We start from the raw sequence: 27,439 nt of genomic DNA, 5'->3' as shown, positions 1-27,439 counted from the left end.
GCCTAAATTATCGTCTTTTCCATGACGTGAAGATAATACGAGATTCCAGAACAAAGAAGCAGGAACATTCAAGAAAAGCAGCTTCAGAGAAAGCGAAATAATCGCTCACTCAGCTTCAGAAGCTCGAAAATGGCAAAACCTCCAGAACTCAACCCTTTTTCTTCCTCATCCATCTTCTCACAGAAAACCTCTAGGCTCCCAGACGACACTGTTTTCTACGCCATCTTCCCAGACACCTCTCTTAACTCTTCCGCCGCCGTCGCCGCCGCGTCGCTCCAGTCGCTTCACCTCCAAATCCTCGAAACCCTCTCTCCCTTTACCGCCGACTACATATGGCAGCACGAGCCCTTCAATCTCTCCGTCTCTTCCGCCCCCAAACCCTCCTGCCTCTGCTCTGACCACCTGCCTCACCTCCACGGCAAGCTCCGTTACGGCGACAATCTCGAAGACGAGTGGTTTGTCGTCTTCCTCCTCTTCGAAGCTTCTCGAAGATTCCCCGACCTCTCCGTGAGGGTTTGGGACACCGACGGCGAGTTCTTGCTCATCGAGGCCGCCTTCCACCTCCCTCGTTGGCTCAACCCCGACAATAGCCTCCATCGCGTCTTGATCCGCCGCGGCGACCTCCATATCGTCCCCAAAGATCGCTTGCCTAGCCCTAACTTGGAAGATTCGTTGAAATTCGTCGCCAATTGCGGCGAGGAATCGAGGGCGGCGGAGTCAGTCCAGGCCGTGGTGAAGAATCGGATATCGGAGTATCCAGAGAGGGCCAGGATGAATGTACATATGGTCAGGGTTAGGGTTCCGGCGTCGGTGGCGCAGGTGCTGAAGCACGAGCCGTGCCTGATTTCACTGGCGGTTGAGGGCTTCTACGACCGGGACATCGACACGATGAAGTACGCGGCGAAGATGGAGTGGTTCTTGGTGAAAGGGAAAGATGAGGAATTGGTGAGAGTTTCGGTGAGAATGTCGAGGGCGATGTACGCCCAGCTGGTGCAGCAGACTTTCCAGGCGCCCAGGTGTTATCCAATGCCGAGCCGGAGCGACGCCGCGGCGTACATCGAAGCCGAATTGGGGATGAAAATAGCGTGCGGGTTTGAGATGATGTATCAGCAGAGGAAGAGGGAGGGTTTGGAAGGCAAAGGAGGTACTTGGGAGGCGTTTAGAGAGAGTTTGGAGAGGAATGGCTATTTCGAAGGGCTGCTTCCGGGTTCGCAAGAGTACCGGAGGTTGATGCAAAATGCGAAGGAATATTACAGGAGTAGGTCTTTGTTCTCGAGGGCCAGGTTTTGTTTTCTCAACTCTGCATGAAATTTGATGTGCTTGCAGCTTTTGCTGTGGAAAATTGATATGCTGGAACTGTGCATAAAATTTGATGTGTTTTCATTTTTTTAGTTGTGGAATTATGATGTGCTATAACTCTCTATCAAATCTGACATGTTTTCCTTTTTTGTTGTGGAATTATGATGTGCTATAACACTGCATGAAATTTGATGTGTTGGGTTTTCATTTTTGTTATGAACATGCGATATGATAGCAAGAAGCTAGTTTCTGTTGAATTCCAAATATAATCATGACGCCATCATGAAGATTCTTATTGCAAATGATTAGATTTAGGATGATCTTTTCTGGTTCGACGGCTTGAGTTATTAATAATAGAGATTATATTCTTTTGTAGGACTTTGTTTTCTGTTTCATGTTTATTGGTCTTGCTAATTTGTTAAGATGTTACCAACGTTGCAGTGAGATGATGAGTGCTCCAGTAAGGCGCATAGATGAGATTCTTGCTTTGCCTTATTCAGAAGATGATTTCAAGGGGCAGGAGGTACCTCCTTCTGACGACGATTCTTGGCTTTACAATGGAGAAGATGATTTGAACTCTGCTCTTTCGGAGAGACAAAGAGAGCTTGAACTTTATGAGGCAAAACATAAGAACAAGCAGAAGTCGAAGATGCAGCAAGATACAGGTGAATTGTCGAATACAAATGTTGATGAGTTTGATCCTAGTGAAATAGCAAAAACCATGAAGGCATTTGTCCGTAAGGTGTCGAGCTACAAAGGAGCTGAGGTTCCTGAGAACAGGTTTGTATTATATCTGATTCACATTTTCACCAAAAAAATACAGAATATTTTAGCATGTACTCTTTTTCTCTCTTTTTTTTTTTGGGATACGGAAAAACACTTTATATTGATGTGAATCAAATATAAAGGCAAGACGACAAGGTATCCTCGAGAAGCAAAAATAAAATCTCAAAACATCAAAACAAACCAAATAAAAGGAAAACTTAGTGATCGATTCCATCCATCCAATTAATAAATAATCGAAGTGAAGGGGTAGCCTTAAAGCTCTCTGTTTGTCGAGGAAGAGTACTTTGCCTTCTCAAACAAATCCTCCCTCGGTCCACCCCCATCTCTGTTTATCATCAAAGATTCGTGAGCGAGATCACCATACACTTCATAAGACCTATGCCATTCTATTTGACACAAAACCAACCATCTCTTCCATCACTAAAGAATGCAATGTGCCGGAAACACCCATTGAGAACTTGCCTCTATGAACAGCTTGTGCAATAATTCCCTAGCCACACTACAATGCAACAGAAGTGCATGCACTTCTACTGCTAATACTCTATGTTTCATAAATTTGGCTGCAGAAAGCAACGTGTTGTCCGTATTGTGCTGGATTTATCATCTTCATTTTGAGTTTGCCTTTTTCCAGGCTTCTAACTGTAATATAACAATTATGCGCATGTTAATATAGCGTGCTGGTATAAACACATTATGATTCTTACTATGATTCTTTTCCCATTTTCTTAAGAGCTGGCATAATGTTCTATCTACAATATGGGATGAAATGTCTTATGTACTGAATCTTGTGATTAAAGTGGCTGGAATAAATCTGCATCAATGAAAGTCACCAAGCCATGCCTGAAGTGACAAGTCTTCGTTTCTTTTGTCTTTGTATTTTAAGGAATAAATCTGATTGTATTCTGTAATTTTTCTTTTGAAGGAACCTAAAAGAAGTAGATTTAGATATGAATCGCTTCATTAGAGACATAGAATCAATAATGAAGCACCAAGGTTTTGAAGACATTGCTAGTGGCGACAATATTGAAGAGGGGTCTTCGTCTGACTTGGATTTTGGTAAAGTTTGCATCATGTTTTACTTGATTGAATTGACAGTTCTCATTGTTGCATGAATTATTTTTACTAGTGCAAATGTTAATTAGACGCTGCAGAATCTATTAGTCATCTCTTTTCTCTGGTTGCTAATTGTTAAGCTCCAAGCCAACAACTAGTTGAATTATGACAAAATTAAAAGAGAAATGCTAACAGGAAAGCTTCGATTAGTATTAATAGTGGAAATCGGTTACAGAAAGAATATGGGGATATTTGAGAGATCCCTTGCTCTTCCTAGACTATCTTCTCTTAGAAGTTCACAAACTGATTGAATACTCCCTTATTCTGCCTCTGTTCTATTTATACTCACTATCTCTTATTCCTTTCACCAAACCCAAGGACTAACTAACTACTAACTACTTGCTGACTTAGCCACACCCTTCTTCCTTTCCTTGAGTGCCCCCTCCACCTCAGCAACCCCTTGAGTTGTCCCTCCACTTGCACTTCCCATTCTAGTTCCTTCAGCTCCGACCTTGTCACATGGTGGCGCTTCCTTCGAGCATATGTATAACGCACGGGAGGCTTATCATTACCCCCGCCCCAAAGACGCACCTTGTCCTCAAGGTGAAAATGAGGAAACTGCGCATCAATGGCAGCATATGATTCCCAGGTATCCTCGTGGTCATGCAAATGGGCCCAACGAATCAACACTTCTAAGTCGGTGCTGCCCCCGTGAAGCTTGCGGCGCACCCCCAGTAGCGCAGCCGGCTCAGTGCACAACTCTAAGTCACTTGTCAGTTGAGGTGGTAGAGATGAAACGGCCTGCCCCTCCCCCACTGCCCTACACAGCTGAGAAACATGAAACAAAGAATGTAGTAGCTGACTCTGGCAAAGCCAAGCGATAAGCGACTAGCCCCACACGATGCGTGATCTGAAAAGGGCTCAACTTTTCATTACGGCGGTGAGCCAACGAGACTTGACGGTAAGGACGAAGCTTCAGGTACACCAAGTCACCCACGGCAAATTCCACATCCTGTCTTTTACTATCTGCTACCGCCTTCATCTTCTGCTGAGCACGAAGAAGGTGGAACTTAAGTAAATCCAACATGGCATCCCGATCCCGTAGCTGCCGCTCCACCGAATCCACCGGTGAAGTCCCCACACTGTACCGTAGCAAAGGCGGAGGAAGTCGGCCATAAATCGCCTGAAAAGGGGTCATTCGGGTGGCAGTGTGGAATGAAGTATTGTACCAATATTCTGACCAAGACAACCATTTACGCCACTGCCCCGACTTATCAGAGGTAAAGCACCGCAAATAAGTTTTCACACCTATTAACCCCTTCGGATTGCCCATCGGACATTGGATGGTACGTTGTACTGCGCGAGAGAGTAGTACCCATCTGTTTGTGCAGGTCAGTCCAAAAACGGCTAAGAAAAATACGGTCACGATCCGATACAATGGTGCGAGGGACCCCATGCAACCGCACTACCTCCTGGATAAATAGCTTGGCGACCTTTTCCGCAGAAAATGGGTGCGTCAAAGCGATAAAGTGGCCATACTTGCTTAAGCGGTCAACAACCACCAAGATAGTGTCGTACCCCTCCGAGCGAGGTAGGCCCTCAATAAAATCCATGGACACATCTTCCCACACCTGCTCGGGAATGGGCAAAGGCTGCAGTAGCCCACCAGGGGCCAATGTGGATGCTTTACATCGTTGACATACCTCACTGTGCCACATACGCGGTTACATCTCGTTTCATCCCAAGCCAAAATCAATCGGGCGTGAGTCGGCGGTAGGTCTTCAAGCCCCCCGAATGGCCACCCAACACCCCGTTATGATATGAGTGTAACAAAACGTTGTACAACCGGAGAAGTACGAGCCACCACCATTCGTCCCTTATACAACAAGCGGCCTTGTCGGACCGAATACCCCGGGTATGTTGCCGGGTTGGGTAATCTGACCAAATTTTCGCTAGCCGTTCATCTTGCAACACTTGCTGATGGATTTCTTCGGTATTGACAAAAGTAGATGTTGTCATGGCGGCCATAGCTGGGCTGACTGCTAGCCGTGACAATGCATCCGCTGCTCTATTCTCCACCCCAGGCCGATACTGGATCTCGAAGTCATACCCCAGTAGCTTGGTAAGCCACTTTTGATGTTCCATGTTAACTAAACGCTGCTCTAACAAGTACTTAAGGCTACGTTGATCCGTTCGGATAAAAAAATGATGCCCAAGAAGATACGGCCGCCACTTTTGAACTGCCAGAATAATGGCCATCAACTCACATTCATAAACTGACTTGTTCTGCGTTGAGTGGATAGGATTTGGCTAAAATAAGCGATAGGGCGCTGATCTTGCATCAAAATTGCCCCCACTCCAAATCCTGAGGCATCTGACTTGAGAACAAATGGCTTTGTGAAATCTGGAAAAGCTAGCACCGGCACGCGTGTCATGGCATACTTTAACCCTTCAAAGGCCTGCATTGCCTCCGCATCCCATCGAAAACTATCCTCCCGGAGCAAGTTAATTAAGGGCCCTGCAATTTGACTATACCCTGCTACAAACTTCCGGTAATAACCCGTCAATCCGAGAAATCTCCGTAATTCCTTCAAGTTGGCGGGAGGCGGTCAATTAACCATGGCCTTTATTTTGCCGGATCAGCCGAAACTCCCTCAGCAGATACAATATGGCCAAGATACTCAATTGAACGCTGCCCAAAACTATACTTCTTAGCATTGGCATATAATTATAAATGAGTATATCATCGAAAAAAACAAGTACGAACTTACAGAGGAAAGCGCGTAGAATGTCATTCATAAGCGATTGAAAAGTCGCCGGAGCATTCGTAAGTCCAAAGGGCATAACGAGAAACTCGTAATGGCCCTCGTGTATGGAATGCTGTCTTCGGCACGTCCTCGGCTTTCATTCTAATTTGATGATAACCCGACTTAAGGTCGATCTTGGAGAAAATTGTGGCCCCATGTAACTCATCTAAAAGTTCTTCTATCACCGGAATAGGAAAATGATCGGAAACCGTCTCTCTATTCAAAGCGCGGTAATCCACGCAAAATCTCAAACTTCCATCTTTTTTCTTTACTAACAAAACTGGACTAGAATACGGACTGACACTTGGCTGTATTATGCCTGCCGCTAACATCTCCCCAACCAACTTCTCAATTTTTGTTTTCTGTTTGTGAGGAGGGTACCGGTATGGTCTAACACTTATAGGGGAAGTCCTTTCTTTCAAAGCAATTGCATGGTCTTTGGTTCTAACCGGTGGCAGTCCTTCTGGCATTTCAAAAACTTCCTCATATCTCCTCAGCACCATTTGCAATTCCAGAGGAACTTTCTCCTCTTTGACAAATTGTTCCACACCAAGAGTCCCTAACTCTACCCAAACCCCTCGTCCTTCATGTCTCAAAGCTCTCATTAAAGCGTTGAGAGTAACCGGCGACTTGTTTAACCCCGGATCTCCTCTTAATGTGATATGCCTTTCTCCCAAACTGAACTTCATAAGCAAAGTCTTCCCAATTCATAGACATGACCCTTAAGGTTTCCAACCATTGGATTCCTAATATCAAATCCGAACTCCCTAGTTCTAATGGCAAGAAATCTTCAACAATTTCAATCTCTTGCATGGAAATCACCACTCCCCGGCAAATGCCCTCGCCTCTCACAGCTAACCCCGTTCCCATCACCACTCCATGTCCGTCTTATCCATTGGCAATTTCAATTTCTGAACCAAGTCACATGAGATGAAATTGTGGGTGGCCCCACTGTCTATTAAAACAATTACCTCACATCCTTGGACGACCGCCTTAAGCTTCATGGTTTTCGGTGCTGTCAGACCAACCACCGAATTGAGGGATAATTCCACCATCTCCTCTTCTTCTGGCGGCTCATCCCTTTCTACCTCCGCTTCCCCTTGATCTTCCTCTTCTCGGACTATCAAGACTTGCAGCTCACGGTTCGGACAACGATGGCCTACGAAGTATTTCCCGTCACACCGGTAACACAGACCTTTCTCTCTCTTTGCTTGTAACTCGGCATCGGTCATACGCTTGAATGGCACTGCTCCGGTCCCAATACTAGTGCCCTGGAAGTTGTTAGGCCCCCTTTAGATTCATTTAATAAATTTCCTTTACCCTAACTTGAGTACTGTGGGCCTTGCACTTTTGGGCCACGTACCAAAAGGTTACACTCTTCCACCCTCTGGGCTACTTCTATAATACGACCCAATCCCTTAGGCTTTATCAATATGATTTCTGCACGTGCCTCTGGTTTCAAACCATTCATGAAGGAACTCTCCAGAACCTGCTCAGAAATGTCCCTCAATGGCGCCGCCAAGACCTCGAATTGCCTCCGATATTCCCTCACCGACGTTTCCTGCTGTAGCGACAAAAGTTTTTCACACAGGCTGCCTTCCTGCGTAGGTCGGAAACGCTCAAGGATCATCACCTTCAATTCCGCCCAATTTCGAATCACCTGCCAGCCATCCTCCCATTGAAACCACGCCAAGGCTTCTGCGTCAAGACTTACAACAGCTACATCCAATTTCTCATTCTCCGATAATCCATTCATCGCAAAATACCTCTCGGCCCTAAAACCCAACCATCGGGATTTTTGCCGTCAAACGTCGGCATCTCAACTCGCCGGGTCGGACAGTCCACGCGAACTCCAGATTCTCGCGGAGCCCTAACTCTCTCGCTCGTCTCTTCCCCTAGCGCCATCTGTTTTGTCGGTACATCCATTCCGGCCGTATGAGAATCCTGATGCTCATGGCTCTGTAATTTCATCAATTCCTCCATTCTTGACAACAACAAGTCCATACCTTGCTCCAGCCGAGGGATCTTCCTCAATTCCTTTCGCACCTCCTCTAATTCCTTCGCGGACTCTTCTCTCGTTCCTTCAGCTCTCTCCTTTTCACGGTCGTCGGGTCTCCTCGTCATTCCAGAAAAGTGCTCTGATACCAAATGTTAAGGTCCAAGCCAACAACTAGTTGAATTATGACAAAATCAAAAGAGAAATGCTGATAGGAAAGCTTCAATTAGTATTAATGGCGGAAATTGGTTACAGAAAGAATATGGGGATATTCGTCTCTTGCTCTCCCTAGACTATCTTCTCTCAGAAGTCTCACAGACTGAATGAATGCTCCCTTATTCTGCCTCTGTTCTATTTATACTCACTATCTCTTATTCCTCTCACCAAACCCAAGGACTAACTAACTACTAACTACTTGCTGACTCAGCCACACGCTTCTTCCTTCCCTCGAGTGCCCCCTCCACCTCAGCAACCCCTTGAGTTGTCCCTCCACTTGCACTTCCCGTTCTACTTCCTTTAGCTGCCGACCTTGTCACATGGTGGCGCTTCCTTCAAGCATATGTATAACGCACGGGAGGCTTAATCTATTAGTCATCTCTTTTCTCTGGTTGCTAATGAAAGGTAAAACTTCATTGTGATGGTCGACAAAAGGTTTGAGCACAGGGCCACTTCTTGCTTGAGGAGTGAAGAGTCCTACCAGGAAGCAATCTTTTGATTTTATTCTTGTTAGTTGACATTGAGATTTGATTTGAATTGAGTTATACATGTTCAAATCAAGGATCTATAATCCATAGATAAATGGTACACGTTATGCTCTGTTTTCGGCTTTGATGCTAGTCTTATAGATGTTTGACTGCAATAATTTGCATAAATTTTTGTTGTGAGGGTTGGCAGTGTCGGTTGTTTCATACACTACATCTCATCCTTGCTTTGTATTTCATCATGTGTATGGCGTGATAATGTCTAGAATGTTAGTTTATAAAGTCTTTCTAGTGTCTGTTGGATTGATACAGTTGTTGTCAGATTGGCAATAGCTGTCATAATGTATAGTTGACAATTGAAATGTATATATTTAGGAGAATTAGGATTCTTTCCTAATATTTTCCTAGAATAGATATCAATCAATATATGTAATTAGGCAGAGTTTCCTTTTTTTTTTTTTCTATCAAATCAGTCTATATAGGAATGTAACCACTGATTGGAATAATACACAGAAAAAACCATTTCTCTTTCTTTCTGCGTTATGGTATCAGAGCCCTAGGGCGTTCCTTTCTTGGGGTTCCTTCGTGCATTTGGCCTTCATTGCCACCATTAGCTTCTTTTGTCATTCCAGCCTTAATTGTCGTTTTTGCTGTTTTTCTTTGGCCTTCATTGCCGCTGGTTATTGTTCACTTTAGTGGTTCTTTCATTGTTGTCCCTTCCCTGAATCATGGCCGAGACTAAAACCACCTCCCAATCCGAAGAAAATACCTCTCATCATTCAAATAGTGATCTGCAGAATATTCATTCCACATATAGGATGAATGGAAAAAACTATTTAAAGTGGTCTCAACTAGTCCAAACCTACTTAAAAGGCAAGGGAAAGCTTAAGTCATCTTCTTGGAACCGGACCAAAAAAGGGGGATCCGAAATTTGATGCTTGGGATGAAGAAGACTCCATGATCATGTCATGGTTATGGGATTCGATAAATCTTGAAATTAGTGACACCTGCATGTTCTTGACTACTGCCAATGAAATCTGGGACTCCATTCAACGCACCTACTCGAAAGCTCGTGATGCAGCCCGGGTTTATGAGATCAAAGTCAGGGCAAGTGCAATCAAACAAGGAGAAAAAATCGTGACTGAGTATGCCAATTCCCTAAATAACCTATGGCAAGAACGTGATCATTATCGAGTTATTGAAATGAAGTGCACGGATGATGCTGCAACTTTGAAGAATTTCATTGAGAAGGACCGGACCTATGACTTCCTTGCTGGACTCAATCAGGAATTTGATCAGGTTAGAGTGCAGCTTCTTGGAAAAGAGATGCCTTCTTTGGAGGAATTAATTTCTCTTATCTTGTCAGAGGAAAGCCGGAGGGGTATTATGCTAGAGCCACAAATTGCGGAAGGATCAGCATTGGCAACCTTGACAACTCGGACTGAACACACAAAAATACTAGAAAGTGGGAAAGCACAACCAAAGGTGGAGTTAAGCAGATTTTTAGAAAGTGGGAGAGACCAGACAAGATTTTCAGGAAAGGATAATCGGGACAACAAGGATAATTTGTGGTGTAGCTATTGTAGAAAACCGAGACACACCAAGGAGACTTGCTGGAAGTTGAATGGTAAACCACCTAGTCGAGAATGGGGAAATCGTGGAGGCCAGCAGAGAACTCAATCCCAGGCTCACATGACAGAACAAACCAATCACAACGAGGTACTAGAGAAAGGAGGTCTTAATAGTGAAGAAATTGAAAAACTCAGGAGCTTGATAGGATCCCTCGAGAAGCCCTCAAGTACATGTTCATTGGCACTCTCAGGTAAACCTTCATTCTCTTTTGGGCTATATGTCTCAGAAAAGTGTTTGACTGATTCTTGGATAATTGATTCGGGGGCCACAGATCACATGACTGACACCTCACAAAATTTCAGCACCAATATTCCATGTCCTAGTAAATAGGAAAATTACAGTTGCCAATGGTTCACTTGTTACGGTCGTGGGGTTAGGAGATATCCATATAAGCCCATCTCTTGTACTTAAAGATGTTCTTCATGTACCACAACTGTCAGCAAACCTTGTCTCGATTCAAAAGCTCACAAAACACCTAAAATGTTGTGCCATTTCTCATCCTTCTTATTGTGTTTTTTAGGACCAGGGCTCGGGGAGGAAGATTGGACTTGCTAAAGAAAGGGATGGGCTCTACTATCTTGAAAACCTGAGTACTTCGAATAGGATCATGAATAATTTGTCCTTATCTTTCCTTAGTTCTTCAAATAAAGATGCCATATGGCTGTATCATTTGCGTCTGGGTCATCTATCTTTTAGAGTCTTGAATATCATGGCCGTGTTTGTAATTGATCCTGTTTTTATTTTTTCACATTTTTTAAGAAAGAAAAATGAAAACGTTTTTAAAACGGCGTTTGGCGCAATAAAGACAAAAAAGGAATGAAAACAATTTTTTAGTTTAGTGTAAAATGACAGAGAAATGAAAAATGACTTTTAGTCGTTTTTTATTTTTTATTTTTGTTTTCTCCTCTCTCGAGCAGAGAAAAAGAGATAGAGACATTAATAGATTTTTTTATACTAAAAATAATCTCTTGATAAAACTACCAAACGTATTTTTAAAAATGATTTATGTCTAAGATTGAAAACGTTTTCGTTTTCATTTTCATTTTCATACAAAAAACAAAATCATTTTGGAACGAGTTCCAAACGCGCCCCATGTTTCCCTCCCTATTTAAGGGATTGAAAGTTACTGGCTTTCATTGTGATGTTTGTGAACTGGCAAAGCATACTCGTGTATCTTTTCCCATCAGTAATAACAGATCATTGCGTCCTTTTGAATTAATTCACAATGACATTTTGGGACCATCCACAATTCCAAACATTTTTAGGGGCTTGATGGTTTGTTTCTCTAGTTGATGATTGTACTAGGGTCACATGGATATTCTTACTCAAACAAAAGTCTGAAGTGAGCAATGTTGTTCCTAACTTCCATTCCATGATCCAAAACCAGTTTGGGATAAAAATTAAAGGCTTTAGGTCTGACAATGCAAGGGATTACTTCAACCAAATTTTGTCACCCTACTTTCAAAAGTCATGAGTCATCGTGTGTGAGCTCACCACAACAAAATGGGATGGCTGAGGAAAAATGGTCATTTGTTAAATACCACTCGGGCATTGTTATTCCAAGGGAATGTTCCTAAATCCTATTGGGGGGAAGCCGTTCTCACTGCCACATACATGATCAATAGACTCTCCTCACGAACATTATATTACACAACTCCCATGGAAAACCTTGCAAGGTTTTATCCTCATGTCAGAACATCAAATGGTTTTACACCTAGAGTCTTTGGTTGTACCTCTTTTGTCCATATCCACAGCCAAAATAGAGGGAAATTTGACCCACGGGCAATCAAGTGTGTGTTCCTTGACTGTTCATCTACACAGAAAGGATATAAGTGTTATCATCCCCCCACTAAGAAAACTTTCATATCTGCCGATGTTATCTTTGTTGAAAATAAAAACTACTTCACAAAGTCTTATCTTCGGGGGGAGATCTCACTTATGGAAGATAAAGACTATGGTGTCGGTGATGATCTTGCTTCTTTTGAGCTTCTTGATTTACCATCAACTTTGTTGTCTCCGTCCACTCAAAAATAGAATGTTACATCTCCCACTGAGTCTGTCCTGACTTCTGAACCTGAGTCTGAGTCAATTCCAGAACTAGAACATGTGTCTACTCCAGTGTCTATTCGTCAAGCATTCAGCCTCAAGACAAGGAATCTTTATCTCACAGCATTCAGCCTCTGGAAAAGTGACAGCTCTTCTAGTGTATGTTGATGATATTATAGTCACAGGAGATGATGAGGAAGAAAAGCTTTGTTTGAAGCAGTGTTTAACCAAGGAATTCGAGATGAAGGAGCTTGGTAGACTTAAGTACTTCTTTGGAATTGAAGTTTCAAACTCAAGACAAGGAATCTTTATCTCACAGCAAAAGTATGTGACAAATCTCTTGAAGGAAACAAGAAAGCTTGGTTGTAAGCCAATGTCTACGCCTATTGAGCCAAATCAAAAGTTGGGAGAAGCAAAGGAAGAGTCGGCTGTTGACAGAGAAATGTATCAACATTTGGTGGGTAAACTTATCTATCTTGTTCATACTCAGCATGATATAGTTTATTCAGTAAGTGTGATCAGCCAATTCATGCATGATTCGAGAGAAAGACATCTACAGGCTACCTACCGTGTGTTACACTACTTGAAAGGTAGTCCAGGAAAATGAATTCTATTCAAGAAGAACAAGGAATTCACTTTGGAAGCATACACAGATGCAGACTATGCAGGTTCAGTGGTAGACGGATGATCAACATCTGGATATTGTACGGTTCTTGGTGGAAATCTAATAACTTGGAGAAGTAAAAAATAGAATGTAGTGGCGATGTCTAGTGCTGAATCAGAGTTCAAGGTAATGGCTCAAGGAGTATGTGAATTATTATGGTTGAAGATCATCTTGGATGATATGAAAATTAAGGTTGTACTGTGACAACAAGTTAGCAATAAACATTGCTCATAATCTGGTACAACACGATAGAACAAAACACATTGAGATTGACAGACACTTTATCAAAGAGAAGCTGGAAAAAGGGCTGATTTGCATGTCTTACGTACCTTTAGAGGGTCAACTGACAAATGTCTTGACTAAAGGACTAAACAGTACAGCTTTTTGTAAGACTTAAGCAAGGAGAAGAATAATCTGTATTCTTTCTGTCTTGTTTAAGAGAAAAACGTACAGGGATTATATAGGCCAAGGAGGCCGAATCTCTTCCCTAAACTAAGGAACAAAATCTGTAAAAATAAGGAAATAGAAAAGTCAACTATCCTCTAATATTTTTCTTTCCTAATATCCGGTGTACAGCTAATCATACCCGGATTACACTTATTCCTTATTCTAATCCTTATTCTAATGGGAGATAGTTGACTTGCCACAAGGAAAACGACCTGTGGGCTGCAAATGGATATTCACGATAAAGCACAAGTCAGATGGAAGTGTGGAACGATTCAAAGCCCGACTAGTTGCAAAAGGATTCACGCAATCTTACGGTATTAATTACCAGGAAACATTTGCCCCAGTTGCTAAACTCAACACTGTAAGAGTTCTCCTATCCCTTGCAGCTAATCTAGACTGGCCACTATTTCAGCTTGATGTCAAGAATGCCTTCCTCAACGGTGACCTCAAAGAAGAAGTATACATAGAGATCCCTCTTGGTCTCAGAACACAAGCAACAAATAATAAAGTCTGCAAACTCAAGAAGTCATTGTATGGACTAAAACAGTCACCTCGAGCTTGGTTCGACCGATTTTCTAAGGTTGTAAGAGGTTTGGGTACGCACAGTGTCAGGCGGATCATACTCTTTTTATCAAGCGATCAGAAAGAGGGGAGTCATCCATTCTCATTGTCTACGTCGATGACATTGTCCTTACAGGAGATTTCTTAGAAGAAATGAAAAGACTGAAGAACGTCCTTGCAAAAGAGTTCGAGATCAAAGACCTAGGAACCCTCAAATACTTCCTAGGAATGGAAGTGGCTCGAACAAAAGATGGAATATCGGTCTCTCAGCGAAAATATGTCCTAGATCTCCAAAAAGAAACCGGAATGCTCGGATGCAAACCTGCAGATACGCCTATGGATCCGAACACTAAAATAGGACTTGGGGAGAATAATGCACCAGTTGACAAGGGAAGATATCAGAGACTCGTCGGGAAACTCATCTACATCTCACACACTAGACCTGACATTGGTTTTTCAGTGAGTGTTGTGAGTCAGTTCATGAATAATCCCATGGAAGAACATATGACGGCTGTTTATCGAATTCTGAGGTATCTCAAGATGACTCCTGGTAAAGGCTTGTACTTTAAGAAGAACACTAATAGGAGAATAGAAATCTTCACTGATGCAGACTAGGCAGGCTTAGTTACTGATCGAAGATCCACATCAGGGTATTGCACCTTCATATGGGGAAATCTGGTCACTTGGAGAAGTAAGAAACAAATAGTGGTTTCGAGAAGCAGTGCAGAAGTTGAATTCAGAGCTATGGCACATGAAATTTGCTAAGGAATGTGGCTTAAGAGGCTCTTAAAGGAACTCAGAATTCAATATGAAGAACCTCCACAAATGTTCTGTGACAATCAAGCTACAATACGCATTGCCAAGAACCCAGTTCTTCATGACAGGACCAAGCATGTGAAAATTGACCGCCATTTCATCAAAGAGAAGATAGAAGATGGAGAAATTTTGCTGCAATACACGCTAACAAAATGCCAGACAGTCGACATTCTAACCAAAGCTTTTCCAAGATCAAGCTTTGAGGATTTAAATATCAAACTGGGTATGATTAACATTTACTACCCAGCTTGAGGGGGAGTGTTGAAAATCCGGATTGTACAGCCTTGTTCTAGCTGTAACAGGCTATAAATGTGACATGCTGTAGATTAGCCTTTAGTTGTCAAACCTTCCTTATTTAGTTAATCTAGGAAATTAGGAAATATATCCTGATATTCCTGATTAGGTTAGGCTAGAAATCAATAATTTTTTCCTTAGAATAAGGCCGCAGATCAGGCCTCCCTCTTGTATATATATTCAGTCTTTGTACCATTCCAAATCAATGAAAAGAATCATATTTTTCATTCAATTCTTTAAGATTCCTTGTTAATGGTTTTGGATTCATCATTTTCAGTTTTCTTAGGTAAAAAATCTCCCAATAACCAATTAAAAGTCGAATCTTCACTAGATGTCCCCCCCTGAAGATGAGGCGCCATGAAGAAAGGTTTATTTTCAAAGAAGGTTACATCCTTGGATATAAAATATTTTTTGGATGTTGGATCAAAACATTTGTAACCTTTTTGATTTGAAGTATAACCAACAAACACACATTTTCTTGCCCTGGGATCAAGTTTTCCTCTATTGATATCATGAATGTGAACAAATGCAGTGCAACCAAACACTTTAAGGGGAAGATCATATGAAAGCCGAGAGGAAGGAAAGCATTTCTGAAAGCAATTCAAAGGGGTTTGAAATTTCAAAACTTTTGAAGGCATTCTATTGATCAAATATGTGGATGTTAGGACCGCTCACCCCATAAATATTTAGGAACATTGTTGGAGAGCATTAAAGCCCTAGTTACCTCTAGAAGATGTTTATTTTTCCTCTCAGCTACTCCATTTTATTGTGGAGTATTGTTGCAAGAACTTTGGTGAATAACACCATTTTCCACGAAAAAATCCCTTAAAATCTCATTGAAATATTCTTTGCCATTGTCACTTCTGAAGACTTGAACCCATGTTTGAAATTGTGTTTGAATCATTTGATAGAAATTTTTAAACACTCTCAGCCTCCGATTTTTCATGAAGTAAAAACACCCATGTAAGCCGAGTATGGTCATCAATGAAAGTTATGAACCATCTTTTTCCAGTTATTGTTTTTATTCTTGAAGGTCCCCACACATCACTATAAATTATAATAAAAGGTTTTGTGGCCTTATAGGGCTGTGCTGGAAAGTAAGATCGACGGTGTTTAGCAAGTTCACAAATTTCACATTGAAATGAAGATGGATTTTTATTCAAAAAATACTTGGGAAACATGTCTCATATAATAGAAACTTGGATGTCCTAACTTAAAATGCCATAACATAATCTCATTCTCACTAGGAATTGAAATATAATTGAGACAAGTTTTCTGGGATTGCCTACTCAAGTCATATCCATCTTCAAAGAGATATAAACCTTCAACTTGCTTAGCATTGCCAATCGTCTTCCCCGTAGTCAAATCCTGAAATTGACAACCGGAAGAAAAAAAGTTAGCCTGACAGTTTTGATCGACGGTTAATTTACTGACTGATACTAGATTACAAGACAACTTGGGAACATGAAGAACATTATTGAGTGTCAAAGAAGGAGAGACAACAATTGATCCTTTCCCGACTACTACTGAGAAAGAACCATCAGCTATTTTTACTCTTTGATTTCCTGCACAAGGGTTATATGAAGAAAACAGTTTTGAAGAACCGGTCATATGATCCGTTGCTCCGAAATCGATTATCCACAAGTCTTTTGAATTGACACTAAAACAGGACGCTACTAGATGATTACCTTTCTGAACCAGAGAACCAGAAAACAGACTGAAGAATTTTACAAATTTACTCTATCTGCTCCTTTGTGAACGGTTGCACTCCAGGGGAAGTTTCGGGCCTTGATTTTGAAATATTAGCTTGAGAGGCACGGTTATCTCCAAATGGTTTTTTCTTCCAATTGTTTGGTTTACCATGGATTTTCCAACATGTCTCCCGAGTAGGCCATGGTTGTTTACAGTAATCACACTAAGGCTTCGTTTTGCCATTCTTCTTCTCTCCCTCGGCCTTGGTTCCTCTGGATACAAGAGCAGAGCCTTCCACCGCCGGTTCACTCTTCCCGATCATCACTTTTCGTCTCATCTCTTCTCTCCTAACTTCAGAAAACACTTCTCAAATGGACGGCAAAGGCTTCCTGTTAGTTTACCAATCCATCGCAAAAGCTTAAGCTTGTTTGAGTCATGACATTCTGGCTAAGCAGCTTCTGGAGTACCTCAAGTTGTTCCTTTGTGAAGGGGCTGTTTTCAGCCTGTGAACTAGAAGTGGTGCAGTTTTCCTTGTCACCAGAAGTGGCAGCAATATTGATTCTGCCTTCCCGATCATTGTTTGGTCTAGAAGGCTTCCAATCCGATGGTTTCCCGTGAATCTTCCAGCAAGTCTCCCTGATGTGTCTTGTTTTGCGGTAGTGATCACACCAAGGTCTTCCTTTTCTTTGCCTGTTGTCAGTAACACTATTCTGTGGTCCTCTAGCAGCCAAGGTGGATCCTTCTAGAGTTGGAGCGGAATTTTGAGAGCCCATCATCAGCTTCTTCCTACTTTCCTCCCGACGAACCTCTGAAAAAGCCTCCCTTATACTTGGAAAAGGCTTTGTACCCATTATTCTTCCTCTGACCTCGTCCAGATTCTTGTTGAGGCCGAGAAGAAATTTGAAGGTCCTTTTTTGCCCCACTATCTCCTGGTACAACTTTGTATCTTCACTACACTTCCACGGATGGACTTCAAACATATCAAGATGCAGCCAATGACGAGTGAGAGTATTGTAGTATTGTGTTACCGTGAGGTTTCCTTGACGTAGATCATGAAGAGCAGCTTCACTGAGGAAAAACAAATGAGAAAATAGCTTATTCATTAATACCGAATTAGGTTACAATAGGAGGTATAAATACAAATATGAGAGCCAAAGAATCAGCAAAAGAATCTCCTAAAAATCTGGAAATAACCACCAGAATATACAGCTATCTAAATCTCCTAAGAATCAGGAAACTAACAAAGAATATTCTATAATAAAACTTTTCCAAAATAACCCACATAATCCGACACTCCCCCTCAAGCTGGTAAATGGATGTCTTCCATTCCAAGCTTGTTAATTATATTCTGGAACACGGCACTTGACAGGCCCTTGGTGCGAACATCCGCCAATTGATCCTTTGAAGAAACAAACGGAGTGCAAATTAAGCCACTTTCGAGTTTTTCCTTAATAAAGTGCCTATCGACTTCTATATGCTTCGTCCTGTCGTGTTGCACGGGGTTATGAGCTATACTGATAGCTGATTTGTTGTCGCAATACAACCTCATTGGTCCTTCCCACTTTATCTTCAAGTCGTCCAATATAATCTTTAACCACAACAGTTCACAAATTCCCACTGCCATTGATCTAAATTCTGACTCTGCACTTGACCTTGCAACCACATTCTGTTTTTTACTTCTTCATGTGACAAGGTTTCCTCCTACAAAAGTACAGTAACCCGAGGTTGACCTTCTATCGTCTAAAGATCCTGCATAATCCGCGTCGGTATAGGCTTCGAGGGTCATGTGCTGTCCTCTTTTGAAGAAAATACCTTTCCCAGGGTTGCCCATAAGGTATTGCAGAATTCTGTGGACCGCCTTGAGATGCATTTCCTTAGGGTTGTGCATGAATCTGCTTACAACACTGATAGCAAATCCAATATCTGGCCTTGTGTGTGTCAAATAAATCAGCTTTCCAACACGCCTCTGATAGGAACTTTTATCTACTGCTGAATCTTCAGGTGCCTCGCATAGTCCATGGTTGAACTCAATAGGTGTATCCATAGGTTTACAGCCTAGCTTCCCTGTCTCCTTTAGCAAATCCAGTACATACTTTTGTTGTGAAATGAAAATTTCTTACTTTGAGTGAGACCTCAATACCAAGAAAGTATTTTAATCTCCCAAGCTCTTTTATATCAAATTCCTTCAGAAGCCGCTGCTTTAACTCTTGCATTTCTCTAGTATCATTGCCTGTTACTATCATGTCATCTACATACACCAATAAAGCTGTCACTCCCCCTAAATCCGAATGTCTTACAAACAAGGTATGGTCACCTTGGCCTTGCTTGTATCTTGCGGCAATCATTACCTTGGTGAGTCTTCCAAATCAAGCTCTTGGCGATTGCTTGAGCCCATAGAGCGCCTTCTTCAGCTTACACACCATACCTTCTTTTGATTCAAACCCTAGAGGAACTTCCATATATATCTCTTCCTCCAGATCTCCGTGCAAAAAAGCATTTTTAACATCAAATTGTTGTAGATTCCATCCGAAATTTGCAGCCAACGACAACAGGACTCGCACTGTGCTCATCTTTGCAACCGGTGCAAACGTCTCAAGATAATCGATGCCATAGGTTTGAGTATACCCTTTGGCAACCAACCTCGCTTTATATCTTTCAATTGAGCCATCCGACTTGTATTTTACGGTGAACACCCATCTACATCCAACTGGTTTAATCCCTTTTGGCAACTCGACCAACTCCCACGTATTATTCTTCACAAGTGCCTCCATATCCACTTTCATAGCATTCTCCCATTTCTTGTCCCCTAGTGCCTCAGAAAAATTTCTTGGAATGGTTATGGTATGGAGACTACTTAGGAAGGCTCTATGACTTTGGGAGAGGTTTTGGTAGGTCAGAAATAGGTATAGTGGATGTTTGGTGCAAGCTCTAGTTCCTTTTTTGAGTGCAATGGGTAGGTCTTCATCATTTGTTTTTTCATGATTATCTGTGGGTTGGCTAGGTTCGGTTGGTGATGTTTGTCTTTCTGTGGTTAAGATACCAGTTTTGGGAATCTGAACAGTAGCACTAACCGGAGATTGTACTTGCACAGACTGAGGAACGCGAACTTTCTTCCTGAAATATTGCTTCAATGGTTGAGCATTGTCTTGGATTCCCTCATCTGACGGTGGAACTGGACCAGGAACAGACTCGGGAGGAATGGTAGATGGAACAGACTCGGGAGGAATGGACAGGACGGATGGGACTTGAGATGGAAAGTCAAGAAGCAAGTCCCTCGCTCTATCTTCAACTAAATTCTCCCCCTGAAGATAGGGATGTTGAAAGAAGGACTCATTTTCAACAAATGTAACATCAGCAGTAACAAAGAATTTTCTTGTGGATGGATGGAAACACTTATACCCCTTTTGGGTAGAAGAATATCCGATAAAGACACAACGAAGAGCACGCGGATCAAGTTTCCTCCTGTTTTGAGAATGAACATGAACAAAGGCAACACTCCCAAAAATTCTAGGAATGAGGTTATTGGAAGCTTGGAAGTTAGGAAAAAAATTCATTAGAATTTCCATGGGACTTTTGAAGTTAAGAACCCTTGTAGGAAGTCTATTGATAAGATGGGCAGCAGTTAGAACTGCTCCCCCCCAGTATGATTTAGGAACATGTTGTGAAACAACAAGGTTCTAGTAACATCTAAGAGATGACAATTTTTCCGTTCGGCTACCCTATTTTGTTGTGGTGTGCTAACACATGAAGACTTGTATATCCACGTATATCATCGATGAAGGAAACAACCCATTTGGCTCCAGAAATGTTTGGAACAGTTGAGGGACCCTAAATATCACTATGAATAAGATAAAAAGGATTGAGAGTTTTTGTATTACTTATTGGAAAAGAGGCACGTTTGTGCTTGGCAAGTTCACACTCATTACAATGAAAAGACTCTAGTTTGGACCCTTTGAACAATGAAGGAAACATCAACTTAAGAACACTGAATGAAGGATGACCTAAACGACGATGATAAAGCCAAAATTTATTTTTGTTTGACATGACCGACTCTGAAAGAAATGTTGCAGATAGGGAATCTTCGACTTTAGCTCTTCCACTTCGACTTTCCAGGTAGTAATGACCGTCTCTCTCACTAGCATGTCTAATCTTCCTCTTCATGCCCTGTTCCTGAAACACACAATGTGGTGGAAAGAACGTTACACTGCAATTGAGATCTTTGGTGAGTTTCCGGATAGAAACTAAATTTGCTGACAATTTTGGAATATGAAGAACATTTTTAAGGGTGAGGGAATTATTGATATAAATGTCTCCTTGTCCAGCTACGGTAGTAACTGATCCAGCAATAGTGATCTTTCAGTGGCTGGAACATGGTGTGTAGGATGTGAAATAGTTAGGGGTATAGGTCATATGGTCGGTGGCTCCGGAGTCTATCACCCAAGTATGTGGAGAAATTTTTTCTAAGACACTAATAGCACGAGAAGAGGAAGAAATACCTGAAAACGCTAGTGAGCATGTACCATCTGTACCTGTTGTGGAAGGTTTTTCAAGTGTCTCCAATAAACTTCTCAATTTTTCAATTCCTTGTGAAAACCTAGTGTCAGATCACGCGAACCAGAACCTCTTTCATCATGTGATTGAGTGCTCGCAACATGTGCTTGCCCCCTGTCATTAGCAGTCCGGTTGGGTCTCCCGTGAAGCTTCCAGCATCGGTCCCTGGTATGGCGGTGTTTTTTGCAGTATGTGCAAAACAGTGAGTCCCTATCCCTATTGGCGGATTTGGACTGATTGGCAGGAACAAATGGTGAAATATGGATGGTTTCCTTCCCTTCATTAGCCTTCACAACTTTGGACACCATGGCAGATCCGTCTCCTCCATCTGTCTCCAACATAACACTTCTTCTTCCTTCCTCTCCACGGATAATTGAAATGGTTTCGTTTAATGACAACAATTCTGGTTTCCCCAAAATCTGCACTCTGACCACATCAAAGTCAACATTGAGACCGGCAAGGAAGTCATAGATACGTTCCTTCTCAACAAATCGCTTTAAAATCGCTGCATCCTCACTACAACGCATCTGAATGCATTGATAGTGATCCATTTCCTGCCACAGGCCTTGTAAAAAACTTGAATATTCTGTGACAGTCCGTGTACCTTGTCTGGCTGCATGAATCTTTGTCTTAACTTCATAGATTGGAGCAGCATCATTGACATTGGAATATGTTTGTCGGATAGCATCCCAAATTTCCTTGGCGGATCCGAGAAACATGCACGTATCGCTTATCTCTGGTAGCATCGAATTCCATAACCAAGACATCACCATCGAATCTTGTTCATCCCACGCAGCAAACTTCGGATCGTCCTTTGAAGGACCCATGCCTAGTAAGTGGCATAATTTTCCCCGTCCCTTCAAGAACGTCCGAACAAGCTGTGACCATTTCAAATAATTCTTTCCGTTCAGTTGATATGCTGCCTGAATATTTTGTAGGTCTCCAGGCTGGACAACGGCTACACTCTCTGTTACTGGAGTGCCCGATGTTGCTGTGGTTTCCGCAGACTCAGACATGGTTAATAGATCGACTAGAAAGAAGAGAGAATGGACGAATGGAATGAAAAGAGGAATAAAGGATTTCAGCAGAAACAAGAGAGATTCCAGCGGCAAAACAGAGGAACAGAGGAGATTTCAGCAGGCAGAAACGAGGCTGAGGAACAATGCTGAAATCGCAGATTAAAGGAGGCTGACAGAGAATGAAAGGGCCGGAAAAAAACAACCCAGAAAAAAGCCTAAAGCTCTGATACCATGAGGAAAAACAAATGAGAGAATAGCTTATTCATTGATACCGAATTAGGTTACAACAGGAGGTATAAATACAAATATGAGAGCCAAAGAATCAGCAAAAGAATCTCCTAAAAATCTGAAAATAACCACCAGAATATACAGCTATCTAAATCTCCTAAGAATCAGGAAACTAACAAATAATATTCTATAATAAAACTTTCCCAAAATAACCCACATAATCCGACATTCACTCTCAAACAATTCTGAGATGTTTTCCGAGCTAGAGTAGGTTTCCCTCACTGCATCCCATATCTCCTTTGCAGACCTGTATAGGAGAAAATTTTCTCCTATTTCGTTATTCATAGAATTGATCAACCATGACATGATCATGTGGTTTTCTGTCTTCCATGTTCTGTATTTAGGGTCCATTTTTTCTGGAATTGCAATCTCACCAGTGAGATATTCATCTTTGCCTTTACCACAAATAAACATCATCACTGATTGTGACCATTGTAGGTAATTGTGGCCATTGAGTTTGTGTCTGGTAATGAGAGTTATTGTGTTTTCTGGTCCTCCATGGGAATTGGTTGTGGATGAAACTTCAGTGGTGGAACTATCTGCCGAGGTTGAGGTAGACTTCTCTGTTGCCATGCCGTATTTAGTCATTCAGGGAAAAAACAAAAATAAAAAACGGCGATGTGAAGTCTAGAGAAAAAGAGGAATAGATCGATCCCTAATCGTGAGAATAAGGGAGCAGAATACGAGGATAAGGCCAAGAGAATAAGGCCAGTTGACTGGAAAAGAGCACTCCCTCTCAAGTTGAGTTGTAGATGTTGAACAAACACAGCTTGTGACTCAATCCTTCGAAGCTTGTTCTTGGAAGAGCTTTCGTGAGTATATCTGCCACTTGAGATTGTGTAGGGGTATAGATCAATTGTATTATTGAGTTGTTAATCTTCTCTGAGATAAAATGACGATCAATCTCAATGTGCTTAGTTCTGTCATGGTGTACCGGATTCTTGGTGATGCATATAGTTGCTTGATTGTCACAGAAAAGCTTGATCGGTTTCTCACTTGTTATCCCCAATTCCTTGAGTAGTCTCCTTATCCACATTCCTTCACAAATGCCAAGGGCCAATGCTCTAAACTCAGCTTCTGCGCTGCTCCTTGAGACTACTGGTTGTTTCTTGCTCCTCCATGTGACTAGATTCCCATAAACATATGCACAATAACCAGTTGTTGATCTTCTGTCCTTTACATCTCCTGTCCAGTCTGCATTTGAGTAGATCTCAATATCCTGGTGTCATTTTTAAGTACCTCAAGATTCTATACACAGCTTCCATGTGTTCTTTTGTAGGATTGTGCATGAACTGACTTACTACACTAACTGGAAAGCCGATGTCCGGTCTTGTGTGAGAGAGGTAGATAAGCCGTCCTACGAGTCTTTGGTATCTCCCCCTATCAACTGGTGCAGACTCTAAAATTCTTTGCTTGGATCGAGCTACCTCCATTCCGAGAAAATACCTGAGATTGTCAAGATCTTTGATTTCAAATTCCTTGGCTAGAACTGCTTTCACTCTCACTAATTCCTCCTCATAGTCACCTGTCAGAATGATGTCATCGACATATACAATTAAGACTGCCACTTTGTTTTCTGAGGAGAACTTCACGAACAGTGTATGATCTGCCTAACATTGAGTGAATCCATATCTCACAACTGACTTTGCAAACCTGTCAAACCATGCACGAGGAGATTGTTTAAGTCCATACAAAGACTTCTTGAGTTTGCACACTTTGTTGTTTTCCACGGTTGCTTCCAGTCCTGGAGGTATTTCCATGTACACATCTTCTTCAAGGTCACCATTCAAAAATGCATTTTTTACATCCAGTTGATGTAGAGGCCAGTCCTTGTTTGTTGCAAGTGAAAGGACTCTAATAGTGTTTAGTTTGGCCACCGGAGCAAAAGTTTCCTGATAATCTATTCTATAAGACTGAGTGAACCCTTTAGCAACTAGTTGAGCTTTTAGTCTCTCAATACTACCATCAGCCTTGTGTTTGATAGTAAAAATCCACTTACATCCGACGGTCTTCTTATCTGGGGGAAGATCTATCAACACCCATGTGTTATTTTTCTCCAATGCTTGGATTTCATCATTAACTGTCTTCCTCCATTCTGTGTGTTTGAGAGCCTCCTGAATAGAATTGGGAACATGCATACTATCAAGAGTAGACACGAAGGCCTTGTATGATGGTGATAGTTTCACATATGAGACAAATTGGCTAATAGGATGATTCGTGCAAGTTCTGACACCTTTCCTCAAGGCAATTGGAACATCTAAATTCTCCATAGCAGGTATTGTAATATCTAAATTATCCTTACCCAAGTGAACTTGTGTAGGCATTGAATCCGGATCAGCTTCATGGTCTAGTGTGCGAGTCAATATTTGAGTACATCTCCCTTACTGCCTCCCATATTTCCTTGGTTGTCGACAGAAACATATGAGGTTTTCCAATGGCTGGTTCCATTGAGTTAATTAACCAGGCCATGACTAGGGAGTTCTCAAACCTCCAAGTTGCCATATTCCGATCACCTGCAACCGGCCTAGTAATTTCTCCAATCAAATAACTGAGTTTACCTCTACCATCAATAGCAAGTTTCGCCGATTGAGCCCACTCTAGGTAGTTCCGGCCATTTAATTTATGGCTGGTCAATTGGAAGGACACGTTTGGACTGAAGAATTCGGCACTGTTCTTTGATCTGCCATTAGCCGCTGGCCCTCTTGCTCCTGATTGCACATTCTCAATTGAAGTCCCACCACTCGTAGCGCTCGAGCCATCACCAGCAGTGGAGGAATCCCTTTTCTGGCCGGTCATTGCCAGTCTATAATTCATTTAGGTTGCAGAAAAAAAAAATTTTGACAGAAAGGGGTGAACGGTTGTAGGAGGAAGGAAGGAAAAAAAAATTCAAGGAAAGAGCCGAGGCTCTGATACCATGTAAGAATTAAGCAAGGAGAAGAATAATCTTTATTCTTTCTGTCTTATTTCAGAGAAAAATGTACAAGGATTATATAGGCCAAGGAGGCCGAATTTCTTCCCTAAACTAAGGAACAAAATCTATAAAAATAAGGAAACAGAAAAGTCAACTATCCTCTAATATTTTTCCTTTCCTAATATCCGGGGTACATTTAATCATACCCGGATTACACTTATTTCTTATTCTAATCCCTAATTTACCGACACTTTTCATGGTTTGATTTCCAAGCTGGGAATGGAAGATATCTATTCTTCAGCTTGAGGGGGAGTGTCGGATTGATACAGCTGTTGTCAAATTTAGCAATAGCTGTCATAATGTATAGTTGACAATTGAAATGTATATATTTAGGAGAATTAGGATTCTTTCCTAAGATAGGATATTTCCCTAGAATAGAAATCAATTAATATATGTAATTAGGCAGAGTTTCCTTTTTTTGTTTATCAAATCAGTCTATATAAGAATGTAACCACTGATTGGAATAATACACAGAAAAAACCATTTCTCTTTCTTTCTGCGTTAGTGTCAACAAAGATGTATGTCAATAAATCCATTCACAAAAACTAAAACATGGGCTTTGGAGTGGACATCGGAGCACGACAACTCTGTGTTCACCCTGAAATATGTAGAAGTGGCTTCTCCATTCTTTCTTGGTGTTTCACAGTTTTTTTTTCTTTTTTTTTTTTTTTACCAGTGGATTCCGAAGATGATAATGATTTTGAAGAACCTTCTAAAGGTAATGATGAGGGAGAGGACACTTTTATGCGATCTTATTCCGACATTTTGAATGAAGAATTGAATACCACAACACTTGGGAAAAGTTTTGTTCGTGCTAAGGAACAAACCACTCAACAAGATGAGGTAATACTTCTTATCTTTGTTGGGGGTACTTGATATATTTCTATATTGAAATTCTCAGGACTTATCTGTCCAGAAATAAGTTGTCTACTGCTCTATTTAAAACCAAAATGATAAACGTTTGCATGATTGATAGGAGAAATCATGCATAATCTTCCAAATGGGTTTCTGTTTTTTCCTTAATGAACTCCAAATTTGTGCCTGGCTTTAAAAGGTTGGGGCTTGTTGTACAGCTTCTTTATTAACGTTTGTCTGTTGATTTGAAATGTCATACTGATTGAATATATGCTTGTAGGAAACATCATCAAATACCACAGCAGCCATGGATGAGGATTTTACTCCCGTCGATGCTGATGTGAACCTCGTCAAAAGCTTTCTCGATTCCTTCTCCTCCCAAGAAGGTCTCCCTGGTCCTGCTTCGAATTTGCTAGGGCTTATGGGTTTACAACTACGAGATGCCAACAAGGGCAAGTGATGAATGGAGATATCTTTTGGGTGGTTATTTGCTGAAAAAAAAAACCTCGGTTATCCCACTTACTGTATGGTGTGAATGGCATGCTGGGGATTGTACATGTTTTTTTCTTGGAGTGTTTCTTGAAGAAGGTTAAATTTACCAAGTGGAGGGTAGATAGTTTCAGCAATAGAGGGAGAACAGGATATGTATAGGATTTTATGATTTTAACCTTCTTTGTTTGGTGAAAATTAAGATTTTAAAGGAAAAAAGATGAGTATTTGTACCATCTCGATCGGTTTGGTTTTGAAGAGACGAAGAGGGTAATTTCTGAAAACGTAGATTAATAAGCTTACAAAAAGTCTTTACAATATTTTTGCTTTAAGGACTCAGAGAGCCAAGTTTTTCCAAGAAACAGACGAGTCACTTGATCACTTACTGTCTCTTTCCCCAAAAAGGATTTGTGGGAGAAATCGTTGATGGTTAGCCAATTGGAATGTCGCAATGGTTTTCTTGTTTTGTCTA

At 41.5% G+C, this 27,439-nt stretch overlaps 1 protein-coding gene across 1 annotated transcript; it reads left to right on the top strand.

Annotated features, from left to right (window-relative positions):
* Window positions 1-52: 52 nt before the first annotated feature.
* Window positions 53-27,439, top strand: LOC21409416 (protein ecdysoneless homolog). Its single transcript, XM_010115137.2, has 5 exons — window positions 53-1,283; window positions 1,741-2,079; window positions 3,008-3,141; window positions 26,300-26,466; window positions 26,759-27,439. Exons 1-5 carry the CDS (start codon window positions 130-132, stop codon window positions 26,936-26,938), a joined length of 1,974 nt encoding a protein of 657 aa, XP_010113439.2. The 5' UTR covers window positions 53-129; the 3' UTR covers window positions 26,939-27,439.

Source organism: Morus notabilis, unplaced genomic scaffold, assembly GCF_000414095.1.
Source record: "Morus notabilis unplaced genomic scaffold, ASM41409v2 Scaffold184, whole genome shotgun sequence".
Taxonomy (NCBI): Eukaryota; Viridiplantae; Streptophyta; class Magnoliopsida; order Rosales; family Moraceae; genus Morus; species Morus notabilis.
This window is presented reverse-complemented; position numbering and strand designations above follow the sequence as displayed.

Excerpts from the sequence above, each read along its gene's own strand:
- LOC21409416 (XM_010115137.2), top strand. The coding sequence starts at position 130 with ATGGCAAAACCTCCAGAACTCAACCCTTTTTCTTCCTCATCCATCTTC. Across the intron at positions 2,080-3,007 it reads GCTGAGGTTCCTGAGAACAG|GAACCTAAAAGAAGTAGATT; the intron begins GTTTGTATTATA and ends TTTCTTTTGAAG. Across the intron at positions 3,142-26,299 it reads TTCGTCTGACTTGGATTTTG|TGGATTCCGAAGATGATAAT; the intron begins GTAAAGTTTGCA and ends TTTTTTTACCAG.